The sequence below is a fragment of the Grus americana genome, unplaced genomic scaffold (assembly GCF_028858705.1).
Source record: "Grus americana isolate bGruAme1 unplaced genomic scaffold, bGruAme1.mat scaffold_753, whole genome shotgun sequence".
In the NCBI taxonomy this organism is placed as follows: domain Eukaryota; kingdom Metazoa; phylum Chordata; class Aves; order Gruiformes; family Gruidae; genus Grus; species Grus americana.
The window spans coordinates 4,085-30,493 of record NW_026561964.1 but is presented as its reverse complement, the minus strand read 5'-3'; the positions used below and the strand labels follow the sequence as shown (position 1 = coordinate 30,493).

The window sequence follows — 26,409 nt, the reverse complement described above, 5'->3', positions numbered from 1 at the left end:
AGGACAAGAATCAAGAACGCGCACACTCACCTACCTACCTTAAGGAAAAAAAAAAGCAAAAAAAAAAAAAAAAAAAGCCAAGGACAGTCAACTGATTCTACTTGTTCGCTTTAGGGTCCCAGAGCAGTTTTAAATCACCTTGTTTCTCTAGGCAGGACAAACAACCCTTCAGTATTCACAGAGTGGTAAGGTCAGAAATGTTGGCAGCATGAGGTTCACAGAGAAGCCCGAGAATTGATTCTCAAGGTGCGAGAGGGGAGCTGAGCAAGCACTCGCTCCAGATTTTCAGGGCTTTCAGGAAGGTGTGTTCTGGGGGCAAGCTGCTTTGAGTCTCTACAGGAAGAGAGACAAGGACCTGCTGCTGACCTGTGGCTACCGTCAGCAGCAGAGCCCTCTGCCTCTCCAGCCCACACTTTCCCGCCTTGTACGCAGGAGTTACCTATCGGCTTTCGGCCGCTACTTGAACGGCTGCCTGTGCCCTGCTCCTTCTCTGTCTCCCTTCCTACCCCATCAGGCAGGCTGAGCTTCCTGTCATTCTAGGCTGAGCCCAACGCCTCGGGCTACACTGTCACCCCCCCCTACTCACCTATCCTAGGATATGGTCACTAAGAAGAATTAGCAGCTAGGAACTCTACCCATAGCCCTGGCCAGCCTCTAAAGGAGTAAGAGCTCAGCCTAGAGCTCTGAAGGTCTAGGCCAGCCTATCCTTTGATCCCGTATCTACCTACTGCGTGATCTGTCCGGAAAGTCAAATCATAGTTACCTTTGAAAGAAGATGGAAGTTGAGGAGAAGTGGGCAGTAAAGGAGAAATGGTTGGAAAACAGTATAGGCGTGCACGTAGCGAGGGAAGGAGCCGAGTTATCCCAAAGGACAGCTCAGCCCAACTGGCTTTCGCTGGCCCGCTTTTCAGCTTATAAAGCCCCGGTCCCGTGAGGTCACAATCGCCGGGCGGGTGCCGCATCACTGCCCCTTTGTGACACGGGGCCGCACGGGGACGTGTCCTCTCAAGGCCACACAGCTGCCAGGGCCCTGGCACCTCCCCCAGCCATCAGCCGCTGGACTTCCCCACTGCTGCTGGCCAAGGGCTCTTTGTCCGCCGGCAGAGCTCCCACCTCTTCCCCGAGCCGCACCAGCCGGCTCAATAAAAACCTGCCCAGGGCTGCAAGCGTGCCTGTTCACTGCTTTGGCTGGAACGCTCCGTATGCTGAGGGTTCTGTGCCACTCTTCCCAGGTACAGGACCCTGTCCGTGAGACTCGTGGAGCAAAGCACCTGGTCGCTTAGAGGTTCATTTCCAATGAATTTGACCTGCCCCCCGAGATACAGCCCTATGCGGACTCTGAACTAGCATTGCCAAAGAAACACCTTCAGCAACGGTGCTGGGTTGACCTTGTCTGGCTGCCATGTCCCCACCCAGCTGCTCTCTCACCTTGGGGCTCCAAAACCATTTGTGGGTGGCTTTTACGCATCTTCACATTTTCTGCTCCCTCCAGGGTCTCTTAGCTTTCTATTTGCCACAGCTTTACCAGATTCCCCCTCGGGGTGGCCGGACTGGCAGTTTTGCTCCTGCCCCACTTGGCTGCCCCAGGGTTGGGCTGGTTGTTATTGCTGCCCCACGTCAGCTGGTCGGTTTGGCCCCTGCCCCGCTCAGGGATCCAGAACTGGGACAGGGCAGGTCTCTGCTGGGAGGGGTTAAAGGGGTCTAGTTTGTAACGGGACAGTGGCAAATCTGTGCTGGGGGAGTTAAGGGGATCCACTTTGTCCTGGAAGGGTATGTAGTATGAAGGGGTTCATGTAGTTGGAGGGGTTCAGAGAATCAGAGAATCAGAGAATGGTTTGGCTTGGAAGGGACCTCAAAGATCATCTAGTTCCATCTGCACGGGGAGCGATGAAAGCCACAAGGCCCCCCCCACTGCCCAAGGGACAGCACGGGGTCAGCGGGACGGCAGGCAGCCATGGCAGTATGTCAGCTCTGCGGCTTCTTCCCAGCCCTGGGGCCTCCTGGGGGCTGCCCCAGGGTGCTGCAGCAGCGTGCGGCCTGGTGCTGCCGGGAGCTGGTGGGCCCTGCTGGGCCTTGACAGCGGCGGTCAACGAAGGACCTTTTCCCCCTGGCATCCCCCAGGCTCTAGGTCACTCGGTGGGCATCCAGTCGGAAGTCCTCCGCTTGCTGCTGCCCGCTTGCTGCCTGCTGCGGCCTGCCTTGGCCAATCTGGGCAGCACCCGGCAGGAGACGAGGCCCGGCGGCAGCGGCAAGTGGGTCAGAACGACCCGGGGTTGCCTCCGCAGAGCCTCCTGCACCAGTGGGCCATGCAGGGTTGAATAAGGGAAACTAATTAGCGTAGAACAATTTTAAAACAGAATATATAACTTGGCAACACTTGAGTCAGGCCCCACCAACTCAGGCTTCGCCTGTCTCATGCTCCAATACAAAAGAAAACAATTAGTAAAAGAGTTGGAATGTAGAAACAGGATAAGAGAAGACATAAATTAGGGAATAGTCCTTGGGTAGGAACTAGAAAAAAGACACAAAGTTTGAGGCAACCTGATAAAGGGGGCCCAATATGCCAACAAGCCTGGGACCATCTGGGCAGGACGGATAACGAGGTTGCTGAGCTTGCAAAACAGAGATCATGAAGAAGAGGTCACCCAACTGTGTACGCTGAAGAAGCGGAGAAAGAGGAAGATTTGAGGAGGACGACCCCTGACAACCACCTGAGAAAGAAACTGCGCAGGCGTATCAGGACATTAGCATATATTCACGAGTTCCCAGAATAATAATGAATATGTAAATTTTTTTGTAATATAAATCACGAACAATTTGTTTCTCGCTGAGACGCACGTTCGTGGAAATATCCCGGTGCAATGAAGGATACCTGCTTAATAGTCACATTGGCTATCGAGTGAATTTTTTTTTGGCTTCAGATTGGTGACCCAGATGGGACCCTCTCTGCCCGGCTGCAGGACCCATTGAGATGGGGACTCTCTTGGGTACCCCCGGGGGTTTCTCCGGAGAGACTCCTCTCCTCAGTCGGATCACTGCGGGGACAGACAAGGACCATCTATTGAAAGGTATTCTTTAAAACATTTTGCTTTTATTTTTTTATTTTCTTTAAGTAACTGTTTGGAGGTACTGGTTGTTTAGGAGTTTAACAGTTACTACTCTGTTTCTGGAACCGGTTCGTCTGTTGGCTCCCCGTAGGTCGTTACGTTATAACGCAGGGTGAGCGTATGCGGGACTGCTAGCGTCTTATTCGCATACATTGGAACAGTAACTGTCTGGAGGTACTGCTTGTCTAGGAGCTTAACAGTTACTGTTTCAAGAAGTTGGGGGTTTTTTTCCTCAAATATAACTTGATGTGTTTGAATTTGTGGGAGTGTGCGAGACGTAAAATCACGCACGAAGCGAGTGTGGAGTCCGGATCCGCGGTTCTGTTATCCAGCGAGGGAAACAGCCGGAGAAGGATGAAGCAAATGATTAATGATACCCTTGTGGGTAATTATCTGAGATTAATAGTAGCATTGACGTGTAAGTTTGGATGTCCTTTATTGCCGTGTTAAAAGAGTAACTAAAAATCTGAATGATGCAGCCCCTGAAGTAGAATTGTTGGTAAATGTGGGAGCCAGAATATTGCCTTTTACACCCTAAAAATATTGTGAATCAATAATTATTTTTTGAATTTTTATGGTATAAACAGAGATTGTGGATTCAATCTGGGACAGCCGTAGAGTGTGCTAAGTGTAAAGTGTGGACCCCTTGGGAAAAGAAGGAGCGTGCTACCGAAATAATAGTAAAGATTGTTCGTGGTTGGCGAGACAGTAAAATGGGAAGTAATCAGAGCGGATGAATCTTGTGATTGAATCAGGAGCCCCCCCAGAACCTGCCCCAGCAGCCCCCCCCGCAGCAGCGCCTGCACCAGTACGGCCCAGTAAGGACCAGTGACCGCCCAGTGCCCCCCAGCACATCCTAGTACCCCCCCCAGTGCCCCCCAGTGCCCCCAGAATATCCCAGTGCCCCCCCAGTGCCCCCCCCAGTCGCTCCCAGTATCCCCCAGTACATCCCAGTGCCCCCCGCAGTGCCCCCCCAGCCCCCCCAGTATATCCCAGTGCCCCCCCAGCCCCTCCCAGTGCCCCCCAGTATATCCCAGTGCCCCCCAGTACATCCCAGTCCCCTCCCAGTGCCCCCCAGTATATCCCAGTGCCCACCTCCTCACCTTGGGACGTTTCTGGGCGAGAAAGGTGACGGTGGCCAAGGCCCTCACCCGCACCGCATCACCCCAACACTCGTCCCCTGCCACCTGCGGGGCCGCACCTCTGGGTGACCCCCCCAGCACCCATGGGACCCCCCCCAAACCCCTGGGATCCCCCTTGGACCCCCCCAAACCCCTGGGACCCCCCTTGGACCCCCCCCAGCACCCATGGGACCCCCCCCAAACCCCTTGGACCCCCCCAGCACCCATGGGACCCCCCCCAAACCCATGGGACCCCCCCAAACACCCCTGGGACCCCCCTCAGACACCCCTCCCCCCCAGCACCCATGGGACCCCCCCAAACCCCTGGGATCCCCCCCAGCACCCATGGGACCCCCCCCGGGGTTACCTGAACGCAGAGGTCAAGCAGGGGTCGAAGGTGAGGGGTCACGGTGGCGGGGTCGGCCTCCAGGAACTCGTCCAACACCTCCAGGGCCTCGGTGCCCCGCTCCTAGCGGGGGGGAAACACACGACACCCCGAATTTTGGGAGGGGCCTCGAAACCGCCAAAAGCCCCCCCCCCCGAAACTGCCAAAAGCCCCCCCCCCCCGAAACCGCCCCAAATGCCCCGAAACGGCACTGGGGCGCCCCTGAAAAATGCCACGGCACCCCAAAATGTCCCCAAGCGCCCCCTCCCCCAAAAACCAGCCCAGGAAACCTCCGGGGAGCCTCGAAACCACCAAAATCCCTTGAAACGGCCCCAAATCCCCTCCCCCCCCCCCCCCGAAAACGGCCCCAAATTCACCTCGTCAGCGTCAAGCAGCTTCTTCAGGGCCGTCAGGATGTCGGGGAGCAGCGAGCGCAGCAGCTCCTGTTTGGGGTAAAAAAACCCTCAAAAAACGGGGTTGGGGGGGCCACGAAACCACCAGGGGGGCCCTGAAACAACCGTGGGGCACCTCAAAACCCCCCCTCCCGGAGTCTCAAAACGGCCGGGTTTGGCCTTAAAAATGGGGGTTTCAAGGAGCCTTTTTTAGGGGTTCGGGAATTGCCGCGGGGTGTCGCGAAACCGCCGGTTTGGGGCGCGAAAACCGCTATTTCGGCAAGCCCCGAATCTGGCATTTTTAAGGCAGCGCTTGGGGCACTGAAGCGTAATTTTGGAAAAGTAGAAAATTGCCGCTTCGGGGAACGCTGGAAACCACCGTTTTGGGGGTCCCAAACCCGCTCTTTCGGGGTTCCCTGAAACCGCCGTTCGGAAGAGGCCCTACACCCATTTTGGGGCTGAAAATTGCCGTTTTGGGAAACCCCAAACCCACCGTTTCGGGGCGAATAAAATCGCAGTCCCGCAGCTCCCCGAAACCCTCCTTTTGGGGCTGAAAACGGTCCTTTCGGGGAAGCTCGAAACCTCCGTTTACCGGGGGGGGAGGGGGGACGACACACTCGAAACCGCCATTTTGGGAGGAAAACCGCCCCGACAACCCGCCCCACTCACCGTGTGGGTGTCCCCCAACATGGCCCCCAGCCCCCCCAGGGCCTGCAGGCTGTACGCCGGGGGGCTGGGGGGCACCCCGGGAGCAAGAGCCCCCCGACACAGGGCGGCCAGGGCAGGGCCGTGGGGGGCCAGGACTTGGGGGGCCGCCTCCAGCGCCGCACTCAGCACCAGCAGGGCCGCCTGGGGGGCGGGGGGGGAGAATGAGGGGGGGTAAAATGGGGTGTGGGGAGCCTCGAAATCACCCCTTCGGGGGGCACACAGCACACTTGGGGGGGGCTCGAAACCGACATTAAGTGCTGCCCCCGCTCCTGAGGCGCCCCCCCTGCTGCGCTACTGGGGTAATTTGGGGAGGGGACACTAAAAACCACCCTTAATTGCCCCCCTCCCTCAAAACCGCCCCCTCCCACGTCATGGGGGGCACGGGGAGCCTTGAAACCACCCTTTGGGGCCCACAAGAGGAGTAAAGGGGGTGGAGGGGGAATCGAAACCGCCACTGATTACCCTCCCTCCCACCCGGGCACCCCGTCCTGTGTTACTGGGGCAACTTAGGGGGCAAGGTGGGACAGGGGGAGCCTCGAAACCACCCCCCCCCCCCCGACCACCCAAAGGGGATGAGGGGGGCCCCTAAAAGCACCCTTACCTCCTGGTGGGGGGGCCGGGGGTCACGGGCCACCTCCTGCACCCAGGTGCCCAGGGGTCCCCAGGCGCTGAGCCCCCCCCGGCGCAGAACCAGGGCCCCCAGCTGGGCCAGAACCACCGTCACCGTGTGCCTGGGGGGGCGGGGGGGGGGGACCAGACCGGGGTGGGGGGGCTTGAAACCACCAAGAGTTTGGAAGGGTGGCATCGAAACCACCAAGAGTTTGGAGGAGGAGCATCAAAGCCACCAAGAGTTTGGAGGGGGAGCATTGAAACCACCAAGAATTTGGAGGAGGAGCATCAAAGCCACCAAGAGTTTGGAAAGAGGAGCATTGAAACCACCAAGAATTTGGAAAGGGGAGCATTGAAACCACCAAGAGTTTGGAAAAAGGGGCATTGAAACCACCAAGAGGTGGGGGGAGGGCCTTAAAACCACCAAGAGTTTTGGGAGGGGGACCTTGAAACCAGCAATAGTTGGAGGGGGAGCATTGAAACCACCAAGAGTTTGGAGGGGGAGCATCGAAACCACCAAGAGTTTGGAAAAAGGGGCATTGAAACCACCAAGAGTTTGGAAAGGGGGGCACTGAAACCACCAAGAGGTGGGGGGAGGGCCTTAAAACCACCAAGAGTTTTGGGAGGGGGACCTTGAAACCACCAATAGTTGGAGGGGGGAGCATTGAAATTACCAAAGGGCTTTGAAACCACGGGGGGGGGGGGGGGGCCTTGAAACCACCCCCACTTTGGGAGCCCCTGAAACCACCACTATTGGTGGGGGGGACCCCTGAAACCGCCGCCATTCGCACTCACTCAGTCTCCCGCTCCAAAGCTTCGGCCAATAGCGTCGGGAGCCTGCGGGGGGGGGGTGGGGGGGAAGGGCGTGGCACATTAACCCCGCCCCTTCCCGGCTGGCCCCGCCCCCCCCAACCACCCACCCACCTCTGGCGCAGAGCCGGGTCCAGGCGCTTCCATCGGCCCAAGAGCCTCCGCCGCAGCAGGACGGCGGCCAGTTGCCGGATCTGGGGATGGGGCAGAGTCAGGGGAACCCCAAAACTAAAAAAGGGGGGGAAGGAGGAAGAAGGGGGAGGGGCCGCACCTGCGCCCGGGAGGAGCCGGTGAGGAGAAGGCCGAGGCGGGCGGGGGTCTAGGGGTCGGAGAAGGCCTCGCGGAGGCAGGCGGTGGCCTGTGAGGGGAAAAGACGTGTCAGGGGCGTGCGTATTCCTATTGCGTCATCCCCCCCTCCCCCTCCCTCCCCAGGGGCCCGTTACCCGGCGGATGACGTCACTGTCGGGCTCCAGCAGCTCCGCGAGGAGCCGCTCCAGATCGGGCGCCGCCATTTTGAAAAAGGGAAGAAGGGGAAAAAAAAGGGGGCGGGGCCGAGTGCCGGAAGGGGAGGAGTCACAAGGCCCGTTTGGTTTTTTTTTTTAAAGGGCAACGCCAAGCGGCCGGGAGGGATTCTAAAGGGGAGGGGCCGAGGGGGTGGGCCCCACAACAGAGTCCCTTAAAAGGGCGATGCCGCGCCCTTGTCCCTTTCTCACCCCCCCCCCCCCAAACCCGCATCAAATGACATCACAGGCTGCCGGCATGACATCACAAAGAAACTTTATTAAACAGGGGAGCATGCGAGGGAGGAAAACTTTAGAAAGGGGCGGGACCGGGAGGGCAGGGCTGGGCTCTCCCCACCCCCTCACAGGCGGGGCTGAGGGAGAGGGGCGGTTTTTGGTGCAGGCCCCGCCCCCTCCGCCCCCTCACTGCCCTGCCCCGCCCCACCCCCCCCGCAGGGCCAACACAAGATGGAGGACGGAGCCATGCTGGATCTTGTAGTTGGCCACCGTCTTCTTGTCGTTCCTTTTTTAAAAAAAAAGGGGGGTGGGGGGTGGTAGGGTCAAAGGGCACGCTTGGCCCCGCCCCTCCAGCCACACCCCCTTTCATTCACCCCAAAGGCCCCGCCCACACACAAGCCACACCCCCCACACAGGCCACGCCCACCACAAAAAAGCTCCTCCCCCTTACAGGCCACACCCCCCACAAACCCCACTCCCTGCTCCCACCCACCCAGACCACGCCCCCACAGAGACCATGCCCCCACCCAGACCACGCCCCCTCCTCAGGCCCCGCCCCCCCTCCCCAGGCCCCACCCCTCACATATGCTTCCCCCCATAGGTGAGGCGCTGCTGCTGGGGGGGATCCCCTCCTTCTCCTCCACCAGCTCCTTGATCCGCTCCACCTGCCCCGGGGTATTGTGGGATGGTGGGGGACTGGCCCCGGGGTATTATGGGATGCTGAAGGACCTCCCCAGGGCATTGTGGGATACTGGGGGAGCTCCCCAAGGCATTATGGGATGCTGAAGGACCTGCTCAGGGCATTGTGGGATGGTGGGGGAACTCTCCAAGGCATTACGGGATGCTGGGGGAGCTCCCCAGGGCATTATGGGATGCTGGGGGACTGCCCCAGGGCATTACAGGATGGTAGAGGAGCTCCCCATGGCATTGTGGGATGCTGAAGGACCTGCTCAGGGCATTACGGGATGGTGGGGGACTGTCCCATGGCATTATGGGATGCTGAAAGACCTCCTCAAGGCATTATGGGATGCTGGGGGAGCTCCCCCTCTGGTCACACACACACACACACACACACACACACACCCCTTGCCCCGGAGCATGCTGGGAAGGGGGCGGTGCCTCCTACCTTGTCAATGTTGATCTCGAGCTATTTCCCTGACAGAGTCTGGGGGAAGGAAACACATGGACACAGCCCCGGCCAGTCAGACACACACAAACACCCTCCCCACACGCTCCCCCAATACCCCGCGGCGCGGCCTACACCCCTTCTCCGCACCCCCGAAGCCCAGCTGGGGGTGGGGGGGGGGGTTTCCCCCTTCGGCCCCCACCGACACCACCTTCACTTTGATCAGCATCCTGGCTGCCTCGGCTCCTCTCCCCTCAGCCAGAAGCGGAAATGAGCCCTCCCCGATGCCCCGCCTGCTACGTCCCTTCCCCTCCCCGCCGCGAAGAGAGGGAAAATGGCGGCGCCTGAGGGGGATGCTGGGAGTTGTAGTCCCGCACCTCCCCTCCCTCTTTTTTGCACGCCATTGGGCGGCGCCGCCGCCTCTCCGCCAATCAGAGCGCAAAGCCCGCCCAGCCACTGGAGCGTACCAACACGGCGGCGGGAGGCAAAAGGGGGGAGGGGATAAATAAAAAAATAAATTAAAAAATTGCCTTTTTTATCCCCAAATTTAGCATTTGAGAAACTCAATCCCAGCACGCCCCTCCTCTGCCCCGCCACGCTCCCATTGGACACCTCATTCCCTCCTAGAAGCCTCTCAACCAATGAATACCACCCCCCCCCCCCCGACATGGTACAGCCTCATTGAGGGCAATGGCAGCGATGGGCGGGACCACTCGAAGCCTGGCGGACCAATGGGGTGTGAGCACAGATGGAATGGACCAATGGGGTGGTGGGGGGCGGAGACGCAAGGGGAGTGGGTGTGGGGGAGGCCAATTAACGTAATTAGCGGTAATTAAGAGCCGGGAACTCACCCAAGAGGACCAGGGTGCGGCGGGAAAGGGGCGGGTCTTGGGCCTGGAGGCGACAAAAGTCCCATTAGCTGCCCCCGCGCCCCTAATTACCCGATTCCTCATCACTAATTACCCCCCACACCCCCTCCCCAGACCTTTCTGCGCGGGTAAGCGTCGTCCTCGGAGTCACTGATGGCGTCATCGACAAAGTCTGGGGACGCACGCGCAGAGGACATGGGCGGGTCAGGGGGGTATTTATTTATTTATCAGGCCGCTATTTACAAAACTCTCTGTGACATCCTGAATGGTGAAAAACTATCTGGAACATTCTTAACCGTGGAACTATGAAAAACTATTTGTAACTTTTTAGCTGCAGATTCAGGATTAACTTTCAACCTCAATGAAGGATATCCTGGTCCGACTCAAAGCATGTGATGAAACTGTGAAAAAATCAAGGTGTGGAAGGATTATTTACTGTAGTAAATTGTCTTACAAGCAGCGCGCTCTGTTGCCCTGTGGATAGTATCATGTCATCACCGGCACGACTGGTAATTTTCTGTTTCTTTCCTAGTACAAGGATGCATTGATGAAGGCAAATCCAGGGGTACGGGTGGTGCCCCACAACGAAGCAACCTGTGAAACCCCAGACATCCCCTGTTACAAAGAGGAAAAAGCAGGCTCTGCAAAAGAGTTACCAAGCCTGAGGAAAGGGGCCAAAAGTGAAGCAATGCCACAGCATAACTTTGGGATGGCAGGTGAGATTTCCATCCCTGTTCCTCAAAGGGAACAGCCTCGTTTTGTTTGAGGATGCGGTGTTGGAATCAAAGCGCAAGGCCAGTTTTCTTTACCGCAGACTGCGCTGTAGTGCAACAAATACCTTTTGTGTCCCACATGGAGTTGCCAGGTGTGGTGGGTGGACCCTGGCTGGGGGCCAGGTGCCCCCCAGAGCCGCTCTATCATGTCCCTCGTTCACCAGACAGGGGAGAGAGAAAAAGTATAACAAAAAGCTTCTGGGTCGAGATAAGGACAGGGAGAGATCACTCACTAGTTATCGTCACGAGCAAAACAGACTGAACTTAGAGAGGAAATTCATCTCACTTATTACTAAGCGAAACAGAGGAGAGGAATGAGAAATAAAGTCAAATCTGAAAACACCTGCCCCCACCCCTCCCATCTTCCCAGGCTCAACTTCACTCCCAGCTTCAACCTCCGCCCCCCCTCAGCAGCACAGGGGGACAGGGAATGGGGGTTGCGGTGAGGTAACAATAAGGTAACTATGTGATGGAAATGTAATTTTGTAATGGTTTTGTAACCTAAGTGTATAAATGTATAAGGGATTAAAGGCTAGGTGTGCATGTTAGGAGGAGAGATCCCCCATGCACCCAGCGCTGAATAAACCAATGTTGGCTTTCTAAACTGCATTGCTGTTTGGAAAGTTGTTATTGCCCTTTGAGCGGTAACAAGGGGGACCGGCGTGAGTGAGGTGAGTGAGAGGTTCTGGGAGTGGAGAAATAAGCAGGGCTCCTAAGCTTTCTTTCACGGTTCTTGACAGTTTGTCTCTTTTTTTTTTTTTTCTCCTTTTTGAGGGCAAACACTGAGAAAAGAAACAGTCTGTGGAAACACAGCATTTTGAAGAAAAGTATATGGTGGGAGTTAAAACTAAATCTTAACTAAAACATGCAGATACCTATTAACGGAAGAGATCCTCTTTCTGCAACTTGTGGAACTAGGTATAAAAGGAAACATTTGGGCTTTCTACTGCAGGCAGCACTAAAGACCAGGACTGATGCTGCTGCTCAGCCTGCTCTGGGTGCTCCCTGTGCGAAGGACACCACAGGACTGGGGTGGTGGTTCCAGCTTTATTCAGATGCAGCCATTTTCCCCAGGAGACCTTTTCCTCTCCCTGTCTCTGCAGAGCCCGCAGCTCCGTCTTCGTAGGGCGTAAAGGAGGGGGCTGTAATTGTGTCAAGGTGAGGAGGAAGCGCTGGGGAAGGAGCAGCAGAGCAATTGATAGATGAGAAAAGGCACAATAGTAACTTTCCAATCCGTCTTGACAGGTGAAGATTAAAGGGAAATTAAGTCCTAGTAATTAACCCCCAGGCCCCGCATGGTGTGGGCCACACCCAGACGAGCTGGACAGCGAGATCTGGACAGCCAAGAGAGCTGGACGGGGAAGAACCAAATTTACAATTTTAAAACAGAATATATAATTTGGCAACACTTGAGTCAGGCCCCACCAACTCAGGCTTCGCCTGTCTCGTGCTCCAGTAGGAAAGAAAACAATTAGTAAAAGAGTTGGAATGTAGAAACAGGATAAGAGAAGACATAAATAAGGGAATAGTCCTTGGGTAGGAACTAGAAAAAAGACACAAAGTTTGAGGCAACCTGATAAAGGGGGCCCAATATGCCAACAAGCCTGGGACCATCTGGGCAGCTCCATACAGCTGGAGCGTGGGGTCCCTCTCATGGGACACAGTCCTCCACCAACTTCTCCAACATGAGTCTTTCCCACGGGCTACAGTTCTTCACAAACTACTCCAGCGTGGGTCTCTTCCATGGGGTGCAGACCTTCAGGAACAGACTGCTCCAGCGTGGGTCCCCAACAGGGTCACAAGTCCTGCCAGCAAACATGCTCTGGCGTGGGCTCCTTTCTCCACGGATCCACAGCTCCTGCCAGGAGCTTGCTCCAGCACAGGCTTCCCACGGGGTCAAAGCCTCCTTCAGGTGTCTCCACCTGCTCCACTGTAGGATCCTCCACAGGCTGCAGGTGGAATCTCTACACCCCATCATCTTTCCTCCATGGGCTGTAGGCAGACAGCCTGCTTCACCATGGTCTTCAGCACGGGCTGCAGGGGAATCTCTGTGCCGGCACCTGGAGCACCTCCTCCCCCTCCTTCTGCACAATCCTTGGTGTCTGAAAAGTTTCTCACATCTTCTCCCTCCTCTCTCTGGCTGCAAAAGCTCCCTCTAACTTGTATTTTTCCTTCTTAACTCTCTTATCACAGAGGTGCTGATTGGCTCAGCCTTGGCCAGTTGTGGTTCTGTCTTGGAGCCGGCTGGCGTTGGCTCTGGCAGACACAGGGGAAGCTTCTAGCAGCTTCTCGCAGAAGCCACCCCTGTGGCCCCCCCCGCTCCCAAACCCTTGCCATGCAAACCCAAGACAAACTGATCCATCATCATCTAATGCTTTTCTCCTGGTGAGCAGAGCCCACCCTAACTTCCCTGCCAACTTCCGGCATGCCCCTGAGGCATCGCAGAAAGGCAGGCTTCTTAAAGCCAATTCAGTGACCCTCAGGGTTACTTCTTAACCCCTTGACAGCTATGGCCAATCTTCCAGGCTGGCTAGCTTGGCAAGCAACGCAGCTACTGACCCCCACTGCTCCATCTGGGGCCACCCTGGCACACCATATGCACGAGCAGCTCCATCTCAGCTCTCACCTTCCCCTTTCGCCTTTCTCAACCACGGCAGGGCTGCTTGTGTATCCTGCCGACTACGCCGCTTGTCAGATCCAGGCGGCGACACCGCACTGGCCTCCGCCAGTGGTGACACCGAGCCAGACCCAAGCAGGATCGGATACACAAACACAATGCACGCACAGATGATCAAAAGGCCTTTATTACATCCACGTCCCAGCGGGGGTTCCCCAGTAGTCCCCACGCGAGGCAAGCAGCAAGCGGGCAGATCCCTGGCACCTGATGTGATGGCTAATGGACAGCCTGGCAAGCGGACACGTGAATAGTGCATGGTCAGCTACAGAGAAGGCGTGTGACAGAGGAACCTAGCCAGAAACCACATAAGTAACAACCTACTATCATGTGGAACAGAAATCTCTGCTGCCTGAACAAAGCATAAAGGGATTTAGTATAAGGAATCTGGGAAATTGCTGTACGGAGTCTGGGAAATAGCTGTACTGACCTCCATCGCCTATCTCCTCGCCACTCTTCTGCACATAACCGTACAGACGCCAGCCCCTGAGTCCTTCAGTTTCAAGCCCGCTTCACCAAGTTGGCCAGCCTGCTGCCAAAGATTCCCTCGCCTCTTCTAGACAGGTGGATCCCATCCCTCTCTAACAGGTTATCGTCATCCCAGTACGTCCCGTTGTCATTTCACTGAGATGAGGCATGTGTTTGCGGTTCAGCAAGACGCCTTGGAATGGACCACCAAAACTCCGCACACAGGTGTCAATAGGTCAATGAGAACTTGCCAAACCAAGTCAATGAGAACTTGCCAAACCAAGTTGTAATAGTGCAAAACAAGATTTATTCGCTGCAAGAGTTCCCAAGGTGCCTAGGACATGGCTAGTAGACAAGCCACTGAGCCAGTCCTCTTTCCACCAGAGCTCTGTTCACTGACACCGCCTAAAGGGAGGGGGGAAAAAAAAAAAGGAGAAAGGTGAACAAGCCACTAGAAAGAACTATCAGCGAGTTCCTGATCACAAGTCTGCATAATCAGAAACTCTCACAGCGTTGAAGAAATAGGTATGTCAACATACGCACCTCGTCTCCCACCAAGTTCCACAGCTGGATCAGCGGCAGACCTGTTGCGTTGTCATAATTTGTGACCTGGAAAGACAGAAAAACATTAGTTTGCAGGCATCAGCCTGCATCAATTAATTCAGGTCATGAGTGTGAGCAATTCTCAGCAATTCTCGGGTCCGAGCCATGGAGGATGCAAGGCTAGCATCAGTGACTGCATCTCAGGTCCTCAAAACACCAACTTGGGTGGAGGCTGGAGGAAAGGTAGCTACTGCTACCAGGCAGCTGGGACAGCCTGCTGGCAAGTTGTCTCGAGTCACTCAAATCCGTGCCCTTGCTAGAACTAGTGACGCCTTTGAGCACGGCATTAAAGCAAAGGAAGCTCTGAGACTGAGCATCACGAATGCCATCAGCTTCCCACTCGGCCGCATCAGCAACAAGAGGGAATACTCAACCCTTCCCAGCCACAGCGTCCGGAGCGGTGCCGATGCTACACAAGGAAGTTCTCAGCACCCAGATGGCTCCACAAGAACCCTTACAGCAGCCGGCCTTACAAGCTCGGCCTTTGTTTTGGATTTGAACACACACACACACACACACACACACACACACGGTGGGCTAGGGGGCACAGAGGATAACAGCAGCCGTCAAATCAGCAACAAGGCTTTTCCAGACAGCTCTCAGGTACCTGCGCCACTAGGACTGCGCCTTCGGTCATCTCAACAACAGCGGTGTCAGCCTCGGAGGAAAAGTGATCCTGGCCTGTGGAAAGAAGAGAGCAGGAGAAAACAACTGAGAGAGAGAGTCACGGGCTTTAAAGGCCAGAAGGGACTATTCAGCTCATCTTGTCGCACCTCCTACGTCAGTTAGGCCAGAGAATCCTCACCTGCCCTTGCTGTGGGCACTTGCTGGACCCCGTCTATTAAGCTGGAGGTCACACAAGTAGTATGCCTGCTGTGTTGCCAAAGGGAAAGGGCAAAAAAAAAAAAGCCACCAGCTAAGTGAACGTGAACATCAGTGGCTGATGAATTAGCAGGCTTGCAAGACAGAGAAGTATACTTCTGCGGTACCTTTGAGCTGCCAGGAGTACTTTGATCCTGAATAAACTCAGCTCAGGGGCTTCAGGACTTTACGGACCCTGCACAGAGCGCAGGACTGTCACGGGGAGCTCAAAAGCATTTGTACCGCAGGCTGGCTGGCACCTGAACAGTGCCAAATGCCCTCTTTGCAAGCACCGGCAGCTCCAGTCTCTCAGCCCGCACAGCTTAGGTGGGTACTGTTGCTAACTCCACATCTGTAAATGCAGCAGGGAACCCTTCTGTCCCGGGCAATACAGTTACAATCGACTGGGCAGAAGTGTGTTCATTCTGGAGGACAGTTGCTTATTTCCTACCAAACTGCTGCAAAATACAGCTTCTCCCTCGTGCTCCCCACCCCGAGACCATCTCCAGCAGCAAGTGAACGACTCCTGACAAGCCCACAAATCCTGAAGGAGGTCGATCTCCTCGGGGAACACGCAAAACACTGACTTCTGCTAGAAGCAGCTTAAACCCTGCCATCCCTCTAGTCTTGGCAGGGCCTGTACCTCCTGCAGTGCTGCCAGCCACAAACCCAGGGCTGAAACCTGGCCTGACCCTGAGCCCCTACAGCCACCCCTCCCGCACCCAGAAGGGCAGCTTTGGAGACACCATCACAGCCTGCATCTCTAACATCACCAGAAAGAATGGGGGGGGAGTGGGGGCAGGGGGAATGAAAAAAGCAAACCAGAAAGCATCTCTAGGCAGTGACTGACTGACATTCTTCCAGGGCTTGGAGGCTGGTCTTTTGAACACAGAACTAGACACCTCCGTCATTTTCATAGGGAAATGCCAGATATTTGTCTAGCAGATCAAAACCTAAGTTGGCATCTACAGCTACTCTGTGACAGAAGGTGGCAGCGTAGGTACAGCTACTTCACCTCTACCCTGCCAGTCCTGCCAACTTGCTGCTTAGGAGAGTCATTCCTTCTCTCCTCCATGCACAAAAAAGCCTGGCCATTTCTCCATTTCCCCTGGCGTCGGACGGGTTATGCCATGCTAGCACATTTACAAGAAGAAAATACAATTTTTCCAGTCCTCGCTCTAGTCCCATCAGAGGCTGAGCTTGCAAGAGGGGAGGGAGAAGGCTGAGACAGAGTCATTGCTTGTACACAGCTGGCATCCATGGAAACCTGCAGGAGCACCACCAACGGTACGTCACGAGAGTCTCATTACCTGGAAGCGGTACCACGTTGTCCAGTAAAACTTCCGCTCCTTGGAAAGGCAGTGATAAGAAATCAGACCTTAAAGAAAAGAGAATCGATCACATCGTAAGAACATGCCTTTAAGTTACTCCTGTATTCTTGAAGGTGACACTGATTAATTAATTGCTCTAACAGATATTCAGTTGAAAATTAATGACAGTCAAAAAAAACACCCCAAAAACGAGACTACTCTCCCAGCAATCTAAGCAGCAGCAGCAGCAGCAGCAGCAGCAACAGCAATAAATTGTCTGATTAGCATGCCAAGTTGGACTGGGCTCCAAGCAAAAACCACCTCCCTCATGGAGGCTGTACTGCTTTTCTCCCACCTCTGGGGCACAATCAAGTATTTCCTGGGCTTGTGTAAGAAAACCCTCATCCAGTATGGCTCTCCCAGCCCATGGGGCTGGGGCATAGAGAATCTGCATCTTATTCCTACCTCATCAATTAACTACACTCTGGGGCCTCCTGAAGGCCTCCTTTTGCTCAGCTTCCATGCTGAGGTGGGAGAATTTGCAATTGCCTCTCCCTCCCCTTCAAAAAAGCCTTGCAAGAGCTTGCTGTGCTCCCAAGGGCTCCACACCCGCTGCTGAGACAAACCTTTCTACCATTTCCCACTTCAGCTCTGGAAAATCCTATAAGCAATTCAAATGATACGGATGCCTCTGATGAAGATTCAAGCCAGATAAGAGCAGTTCGAGACCTGATTTGTCTGAGCGTGTCGACCTTCACTTTGTCGTATCCTCCGTAGTCCACGTATCTGAGCTCCACTTCACCGGTCTCTTCGAAGTAGCTGATGACTTGAGCCCGTAACCATGCCCCACCCAGGCCTGGAGCCGCGCAGATAATACCAACTGCAGAACAGAAGAGCTCCCTTGAAGTGGCTTCCCAGAAATCAGCGCTTCAGGCTGATTCCTAGTGCTGCACAGTTCTCTACTGAGAAGCAACAGCATTTCTTCTCATGCTGCTGCCATCTTCCTTCCACATCCCCCCAGCCCTCCATCAGACAAGCCTGCCGCTGGCACACCGGAGAGCTGGCTTGTACTCTCAAGTCTCTGTCTGCCACTACCATGCTCTTCTAGCCAGGTATCCAGTTCCCTTCCAGCCTTTGGCCACTAACAGTGAGCTCTGTCTCCAAGAAGGAAAGGAAGCGCTAAGAACCCCTCCCCCTTCCTTGTGATGCACCCTCCACTTGACACCATGTGCAGACAGTGACACGATGGACACTTGGGAGGAGTCCCACGCTTTGTCAGCAAAAATCCTCCAGGGGCCAAGTTGGTTGGAAATGCCCTGAGGCGGACTTGATCTCATTCTGAAGTTCAACATGCAGCTAAGTGGCTGGGGAGGGGGGCACTGCAGGCACGAGGGGGATAAGGAAGAGCAGAGCAACATCTCTACTCCGGCAGCAGCTAGGCAAGCAACTCTCTGAACTGGCACATTCTCATCCACTGGGAAACTTCCCAAGCCGAACTCGGGGGCATCAGGCTTTCGCATGACCCTAGAAGTTTCTCAAGTGAACCATTTGTGAGCAACCAAGTTACTTGCCTTCTACTGGAGTTGGCAGGGTTGGAATTGCAGGTTGAGAGTAGCAGGCGGACATCTGCTGGTCAAGGCTACGCAGGGCGTGGAAAGTGGGGTGTGTATACTGCTGTAGAAACATGTGTCCAGCATCGACTTGGTTTGCCACGACCACTTCTACAGGAACTCCATCTGGGAGGAAGAGCTGCCGTGTGGAGGAAAGAAAGTCTCATTAGTGTTCATTGCAACACAAGCTTCCTTCACAGCAACTCCATGTTCCGCCAGCAACTCCTGAGGCTTACAGCCATGGGTGGAAAGGCCCTTGCACTCTGGTATTTCACTTGCAAAGGCTGCTTGGGATCAGGAGCAGAAAGCTATTCCCTGACACTCCATGCTGTTCTCAAGGAAATCAGACCAGGGACGGGGCCCATCTTGTACAGGAAGAGACTCTCGGCCGGGTCCTGCACTTGGCTCACAACAACCCCAGGCAACGCTAGAGGCTTGAGAAAGAAGAGCGGCTGGAAAGCTGCCTGGCGGAAAAGGACCTGGGGCTGTTGGTCGAGCGCCGGCTGAGCGTGAGCCAGCAGTGTGCCCAGGTGGCCAACAGCACCCTGGCTTGTATCAGAAATAGTGTGGCCAGCAGGACTAGGGCAGTGATCGTCCCCCTGTACTCATCACTGGTGAGGCTGCACCTCGAGAACTGTGTTCAGATTTGGGCCCCTTGCTACAAGAACGACATGGAGGTGCTGGAGCGTGTCCAGAGCAGGGCAATGAAGCCGGCGAAGGGTCTAGAGAACAAGTCTGAGGAGGAGCGGCTGAGGGAACTGGGGTTGTTTAGCCTGGAGAAAAGGAGGCTGAGGGGAGACCTTATCACTCTCTCCCAGGACCTGAAAGAAGGTTGTAGTGAGGTGGGGGTTTCTCTCTTCTGCCAAACAACAAGCGATAGGACAAGAGGAAATGGCCTCCAGTTGCACCAGGGGAGGTTTAAATTGAATATTAGGAAAAATGTCTTCCCCAAAAGGGTTGTCAGGTACTGGAACAGGCTGCCAAGGGAAGTGATGGAATCACCGTCCCTGCAGGTATTTTAAAGGCTGTGTGTAAATGTGGCACGCGGGGCCATGGTTTAGTTGTGCACTTGGCAGTCTTAGGTTGACAGTTGGATTCAATGATCTGAAAGGTCTTTTCCAACCTACATGATTCTATAAGTCTACATTTCTCAGCTCAGGCAGAATGGAAGCAGGAGTGGAAGACCAGGGAGATCAATCTGATCCGTAACAGTTACGCAAGCTGGAGAACGGAGAGCCACACAAAACCAAGCTGGTTTACAGGGCATCTCTGAACCAGCCACATGGATCTAGCCCGCTCCGCGAGCAGTGACCAACACCAACAGCCTTCCACCTGGACATCAGCGTAGCCAGCGAGCTTGGACTTACCCAGGCAGTCATAAGGAGCGAATGAAGTGTCAACGGTGTTGGTGGAGGTAGAGCGTAGATGTTGGTGAGACACAGCTTTGTGAACTTCTGGCCAATCAGGCTCAGTACTTTTTCTACTTGTTGTGCAGAGCCTGGAAGACAAAAAGCCCAAAGTCAGTCTCTAGCACAGATATGCTGAGGACACTCCCACCACTGATCTAATCTAACATCCTTCACAGGCAAGACTGCTGTATTGGCTGATGCATGCCCTAGCTCCTTCTTCAAGCCTGAAGTGATCCTGCAAAAGGCATTGGTTAAACTACAGCAGCCGAAGATGTTAAAAAGCATTCTCACCTCGAGAATAGAGGGTTCACGTGCCAAGGCACAGGAGACTTGGCAGATACCTCTGCTGTAACAGCACTGAGCAGAAGAGTTTTCTAAAGCACTAGACTCAGAAATCCACAACATCTGTTTCATTTCCTTGCCCATCGATGCCCCCAAGCTACATAGTAGAGCACAAATCGAGAGGCATTCCACTTACCTTCGATGTGACAGACTTGGGAGTCACGGAAATAAGGGAGTGTTGTGACGTAAACTTTGGCACCAGACGCTTCCTTCAGGTAGTTCATAAATCTTCCTTTTCTGCCGATCAAGCGGCCAACTAAAGCCTTTGTGAAAGAGTCGAGAAACCAACAGTTAGGAAGAGGAACAGAGATCAAACAACACTCTTCTCTGTGCCTTATTTCAGCCACATTCCCAGTTCCTGGAGTGTCGGGCCAGGCGGGATAATAAAGGCAATGCTGGACCAGGGCAGAGTTCAGCTGGTCTGGGATAAGGTCAGGTAGATAGAGATCCGTAAGCACAGCTCATTTTCATAGATTCATCTTCACATCTTGGGAGCTAAACGCTTAAATCCTCTCCGTTTAGTGGTTGTTGATCTCCCTGGGATGGCACGGAGCCGGTACCAGACTGGAAGAACCAGAAGATGGCTCTGTAGGGCAGGGCAGGAGGTGTGAGCAGGCCAGCGGTGGTTACCTTTGGGACCTCTATTTCCCAGATAGTGAAGTCGGACTTGCAGGAGCCTCCTTCTGGATGAGCGTGCTGGTGTGTCACTGCCTTCCTCGTGGCACAGTCATTGTCCACAAAAGCCATGCCTTTGACAGCCAAACCTACAGGACATGCACACGTGTTAGCATTCAGACAGCCCACACAGTCCAGCTACCAGACACAAGGCCAGGAAAGTGCAGCATTTCCTAGAGAGCTTACAGTGAGCTCTTCCTATGCATTCCATTGGGATGTTCCTGTATCAGGTTCTCCACTGTTTCAGAAGGGGTCAAGTAGACCAAAAGTAGGTCTAGGAACGCAACAGAGGCCTGAGTTCAGCAGGAGTCCTTCAAAATAGCAACACCTTACACAGCAGCAGAGACAGGACACTAAGTCAAAGTTACCAGCTGAAGGAGAGCTATGCTGACATCAGCCCTGCGCTCCTGCTGCTGCTGCTGCTGCTGCAGCAAGGTATTTTGCATTTTCCCCATGGCTTCAGGAGGGCTTTTCACAGGGAGTTCAGCATGCGGGGAGGGGGGCACGGGACATGCAAGCTCCTCCTCTGCTCTTTGTACTGACATTACATTCCTGCCCCAAGAGGGGTTGCCCAGTGACCTGAATGCCAGCTGTGCACACTACTAGCTGGGGTAGGGGCTTGCCTCTTGCCCAAATTTCTCCGATGCTTGAAGAAAGAAGGTGCCAGAGCTGAGCCGTGTTTTGTTTCCAAACCATCAGCTGATACCAGGAATCCTCCCACTTGGCAAGGGGGCAAACTCAAACACCTTCCTCCTGGTCAGAGCCCAGATACAGTGCAGCCAGTGTAACACAAGGCTGATCCTTCCTCCCTCCAGATGAACCAGCAGAAGCAGGAAGAGCCTCACTTGCTTGCAAGTACTCAGACCATCCAGTGCAAGACCAAAGAGAAAAAGAAACCCAACAGCCGCTTCCCATTTGCCACATCTTCCCTAGGTACACAGCACAGAGGCCTAGAAAGGCAAAGGCAAAGAGGGCAGCTGTTTGCCATAGGCTTCCCGGACAAGGATGAGGATTGAAGTCTCACAGCCTGGGGGCGAAGGTCAGCTCTAGGACCTCTTATCCAGCATGGCCCCATGATCAGCTTGACCTGCTGTAGCCCCTCTCCCTACCCTTCAGCTGAGTGCAGAGCTCTCAGCCCTTCCCATCCCCAGGCTCCGCAACACACGCTCGTACCTTCCTGGCACGCCAGCATTCACAACAAGGCAAAACCCTCTTCTTCCTAGGGTTGCTCTCACAAGTGAAAATGCTCGCTGGGTTTCATCCTTCATTGTCGGCAGACTCAATCCCCATGTCTTGCAGCAAGCAGCTTGGTTCCAACTGCTTGTAGCAACTACCAAAGACATCCCCTCATTAGGGGCTCTTGGCACCACAGGCTCTTCTAAAGGATTTTCACATCCATCTCCAAGGTCAGACGGGTTAACTAACAGTTGCTCAGGCAGCGTTGTATTCTGCCAGGCGCACACCATCCAGGATGTAGAAGGCAAAAGCAACACAGAGACAGATGGAGGAACTCCTCGGACGTTGCTCCCTCTAGGGACTTCTTGGCGTGCACCTACCCTTCCAAACCACAAGGCTTCAGGGGAAGTGGTCTGCAACCAACTCATTTGATCACAGTTCCTCAGAGCACTTCCCTGCTTCATCCAGCAGCCCCTCAGAAACCTGCTGCCTTCCAGCTTCCATTCGGCAGCAGCCCGTAAGCACAGAGAGGAACCCAGTGCTTCCTAGAAGCTGCCTGAACTGAAGCAGAAACCATTTGTATGAGCACGTCTCAAACCAGCAAGGTCTTCAACAGCCTGGCCTACATCCAGACACGGCCCACTGCACTGGGCTACTCAAGCACACGCTTAGCTTTAGACAAGAATTAACTTTGTGCCGAAAGGGGACCAGCCTGTTCGCCCCTTGGCAACAGACCCTGAAGATCACCCAGCTAACACGGGATCCTACAGAGATGGGAATTCTGAGAGCAAATGCATACCCACCTGCTGCACACTGATCTGGGTTGGCACCAGAGCTTGAATCCTCTACCAGGCTCACCGCAGCACTGCCCTGACACTCCGAGGTCAGGGGGAGAGAAACACAAGCAGGGCCACTGCTTTCATCCGGAGGTCCTGTTGCTTCCGGCTTTGCAGTGTCCTCTGCAACGGTGCTGGGCTGCAGTGTGGTCACGGACAGGTCTGGATGGTCCTCTGAGAGATCTGGCCTCTCATGAGTTTGACAGGGAAGAGAGGGTGTCGTCGACTCTGCTGATGGCAGGGAGGTCGAGGTTTCATTCTCGGGGTGTTCCTCTTCCTCAAAGACTGCCTCTCTCATGGGAACGCCCGCTTCTTCCTTTGGTGGTGAATCCTCCTCTGGCGCTTCTTGCTGCTGCTCTTCTTCAGCAGCTACGCTTTCTTGTTTGTCAGAAGAGCTTGCCTGCTTTTTTCTGTGGGAATAGATCCACCAGCAGCCAAGAAGTGCCAGCACGCCGGGTATGGCGTATGGGATGATTTTGCGGAAGTATGAAGGCATTCTCCAGAGCCTCAGCAATTCTCTCTAGAAGGAGCAGCAGAAAGCATGTGAAGAGAGTCACAGGCAAGGTAAGAGGAAGGCTGAAGTTTCATCAAGGTCTTGAGGTATTTCCATTAGCACGAACAGGCTTCTCTTCCAGCCGCTCTTTACATTCACATCTCTGCTCTACCAGCAGAGCACAGAACAAGATCCTTACCTAAGACTAGGGATATCTGGACATTTGTCACCGTTAGACTCATCGATTTCACATGAGCTCACCTTTACACTTCCAGCCATTTCACCACCTTTCTCCTGCCTCACCCTTGCAGGTCAGGACTACACACAGGACAGCATCCAGCACTGTGAGTTTCTCCAGCGCCAGGCTGGGTTCACAACACAGCTGGACCACAAGCCTTCCAGGACACAGACTTGAGACACTGCAGGTCTCCCCAGTTCTCTGCTTGAAAGGCAGCATCACTTTCCTGAGACTTTCATAGGGTGACAACACACGCTTCCAGCTCTAAAACAGAACTCACGGAAGGTGAAGTGCTTTGCAAACGTTCTCATCCACAGCATGGCAAGACACCGGTGCGCGGGCACACGACAGAAGGCTGGAGTTGAGCAGGAGCTAAACAGCAACACGCAGCTACTGCCTTGACTTTGACCCACACAGTGCAGGAATTCCAAAACAAAGAGCACCTACAGCCTGATGAAGCAAGTGTCTCCCAAGAGCCACGAGTCCCTCAGAAAGATGTTGCCTTCCTGAAGACGGGAAATATGCTCTAACACCCTTAGAGGAGTGGTATTTGTCCAGCTTTGAAAGCAGCCTGGGTAGAGACACCACTACTTCGGAACCCAGCTCCAAAGTTTGTTCTACATCTCAACTGACTACGTTAACCGCTGCTACTCCTCCGACTTCTAGAGCTGAAAGCTGCCTCTTACTCTAGAGAGAAAGAGTGTGAACCCTTCCCTGCCTGGACACTGCTGAGACTCGTGTCCCGCTCATGCTCCTCCATTTACAAGCTTCACCTGGGTTACAGGAGGCAGGGCTGACATGCCTTTCCTTTTCCTTAAGGAAAGCCTACAGCTGGAACACAAAGCTCCACAGTTACCCACATCCCCAAAACAGCCTTGCTACAGAGCGCTTACAGTTTTCACGGAGCAGAAATTAAAGGAAAACGCCTCGTGTCTGACGATGCTTACACACGACAGACTTTTTTAACCTGCTACACCACATGGTTGGAAGATGCAGCACATCCTTCTCTCTCATTTCCTCCATGGGATTGCTCCTAAAGCCCACGTTCGTTTTCCAACACGTTTAAGCGCCACAAAACCCTCTCTCCATTGCCAATTTGACAGCCAGTTCAGGACTGCAGGGGCAATGGGATCATTTCAGTACATGGCGGGAAGTAAGCCTGGGATTTTCCTGGCAGCAACAGAACAGAAAAAAGCAACATGTCAAATCCCATGGCCTTAAACACTGCCAAACTGGAGGGAGCCTGGCACAACAGTCCTTTCCCAACAGGCAGGGCTCTGCGCAGTCCCGCACCAAAAATCGAGCTGAGCCTGTGCGGAGCTCACACACTGTATGCGCTCCCCCCACCCCGCCCCGCACCACCAGTCACTTCCACTTCCTTCTGGCATGTCAGGAATCTGGTCTAAATGTCACACCTTCTACCAAGGCACTGCCCTAGAGCTGCAGCTAGGACAAGAGACTTTTCCAACTTGCTAGATATTCTCCACGGTAGGTCCGGATGGGATTAAGACACCAAGGGGAGAGTAGGGGACAGTCAGCTCTCCAAATCTGCATCCTGACTTCATTTATGGAAAACTCCTGATAAAGATCAGGGAGATGAGGACAAGAATCAAGAACGCGCACACTCACCTACCTACCTTAAGGAAAAAAAAAAGCAAAAAAAAAAAAAAAAAAGCCAAGGACAGTCAACTGATTCTACTTGTTCGCTTTAGGGTCCCAGAGCAGTTTTAAATCACCTTGTTTCTCTAGGCAGGACAAACAACCCTTCAGTATTCACAGAGTGGTAAGGTCAGAAATGTTGGCAGCATGAGGTTCACAGAGAAGCCCGAGAATTGATTCTCAAGGTGCGAGAGGGGAGCTGAGCAAGCACTCGCTCCAGATTTTCAGGGCTTTCAGGAAGGTGTGTTCTGGGGGCAAGCTGCTTTGAGTCTCTACAGGAAGAGAGACAAGGACCTGCTGCTGACCTGTGGCTACCGTCAGCAGCAGAGCCCTCTGCCTCTCCAGCCCACACTTTCCCGCCTTGTACGCAGGAGTTACCTATCGGCTTTCGGCCGCTACTTGAACGGCTGCCTGTGCCCTGCTCCTTCTCTGTCTCCCTTCCTACCCCATCAGGCAGGCTGAGCTTCCTGTCATTCTAGGCTGAGCCCAACGCCTCGGGCTACACTGTCACCCCCCCTACTCACCTATCCTAGGATATGGTCACTAAGAAGAATTAGCAGCTAGGAACTCTACCCATAGCCCTGGCCAGCCTCTAAAGGAGTAAGAGCTCAGCCTAGAGCTCTGAAGGTCTAGGCCAGCCTATCCTTTGATCCCGTATCTACCTACTGCGTGATCTGTCCGGAAAGTCAAATCATAGTTACCTTTGAAAGAAGATGGAAGTTGAGGAGAAGTGGGCAGTAAAGGAGAAATGGTTGGAAAACAGTATAGGCGTGCACGTAGCGAGGGAAGGAGCCGAGTTATCCCAAAGGACAGCTCAGCCCAACTGGCTTTCGCTGGCCCGCTTTTCAGCTTATAAAGCCCCGGTCCCGTGAGGTCACAATCGCCGGGCGGGTGCCGCATCACTGCCCCTTTGTGACACGGGGCCGCACGGGGACGTGTCCTCTCAAGGCCACACAGCTGCCAGGGCCCTGGCACCTCCCCCAGCCATCAGCCGCTGGACTTCCCCACTGCTGCTGGCCAAGGGCTCTTTGTCCGCCGGCAGAGCTCCCACCTCTTCCCCGAGCCGCACCAGCCGGCTCAATAAAAACCTGCCCAGGGCTGCAAGCGTGCCTGTTCACTGCTTTGGCTGGAACGCTCCGTATGCTGAGGGTTCTGTGCCACTCTTCCCAGGTACAGGACCCTGTCCGTGAGACTCGTGGAGCAAAGCACCTGGTCGCTTAGAGGTTCATTTCCAATGAATTTGACCTGCCCCCCGAGATACAGCCCTATGCGGACTCTGAACTAGCATTGCCAAAGAAACACCTTCAGCAACGGTGCTGGGTTGACCTTGTCTGGCTGCCATGTCCCCACCCAGCTGCTCTCTCACCTTGGGGCTCCAAAACCATTTGTGGGTGGCTTTTACGCATCTTCACATTTTC

The 26,409-nt window shown here is 54.5% G+C and overlaps 2 protein-coding genes and 1 pseudogene across 2 annotated transcripts; all 3 read right to left on the bottom strand.

Annotated features, from left to right (window-relative positions):
- Nucleotides 1-2,129: 2,129 nt before the first annotated feature.
- On the bottom strand, nt 2,130-7,644 carry LOC129201013 (importin-4-like). Its single transcript, XM_054812240.1, has 11 exons — nt 7,576-7,644; nt 7,404-7,451; nt 7,247-7,326; nt 7,118-7,159; nt 6,315-6,444; nt 5,675-5,854; nt 4,991-5,056; nt 4,596-4,697; nt 4,211-4,294; nt 3,815-3,907; nt 2,130-2,291 (listed from the first exon to the last, which is right to left on the bottom strand). Exons 1-11 carry the CDS (start codon nt 7,642-7,644, stop codon nt 2,130-2,132), a joined length of 1,056 nt encoding a protein of 351 aa, XP_054668215.1.
- Nucleotides 7,645-8,055: 411 nt separating this feature from the next.
- On the bottom strand, nt 8,056-9,224 carry LOC129201011 (NEDD8-like; annotated as a pseudogene).
- A 4,900-nt stretch (nt 9,225-14,124) lies between these two features.
- LOC129201010 (A-kinase anchor protein 1, mitochondrial-like) lies at nt 14,125-23,097 on the bottom strand. Its single transcript, XM_054812239.1, has 10 exons — nt 22,569-23,097; nt 20,545-20,678; nt 20,051-20,177; nt 19,531-19,661; nt 18,125-18,302; nt 17,283-17,433; nt 16,554-16,621; nt 14,990-15,063; nt 14,323-14,388; nt 14,125-14,184 (listed from the first exon to the last, which is right to left on the bottom strand). The coding sequence occupies exons 1-10, from the start codon at nt 23,095-23,097 to the stop codon at nt 14,125-14,127; spliced, it is 1,518 nt and encodes a 505-aa protein (XP_054668214.1).
- Nucleotides 23,098-26,409: the final 3,312 nt, after the last annotated feature.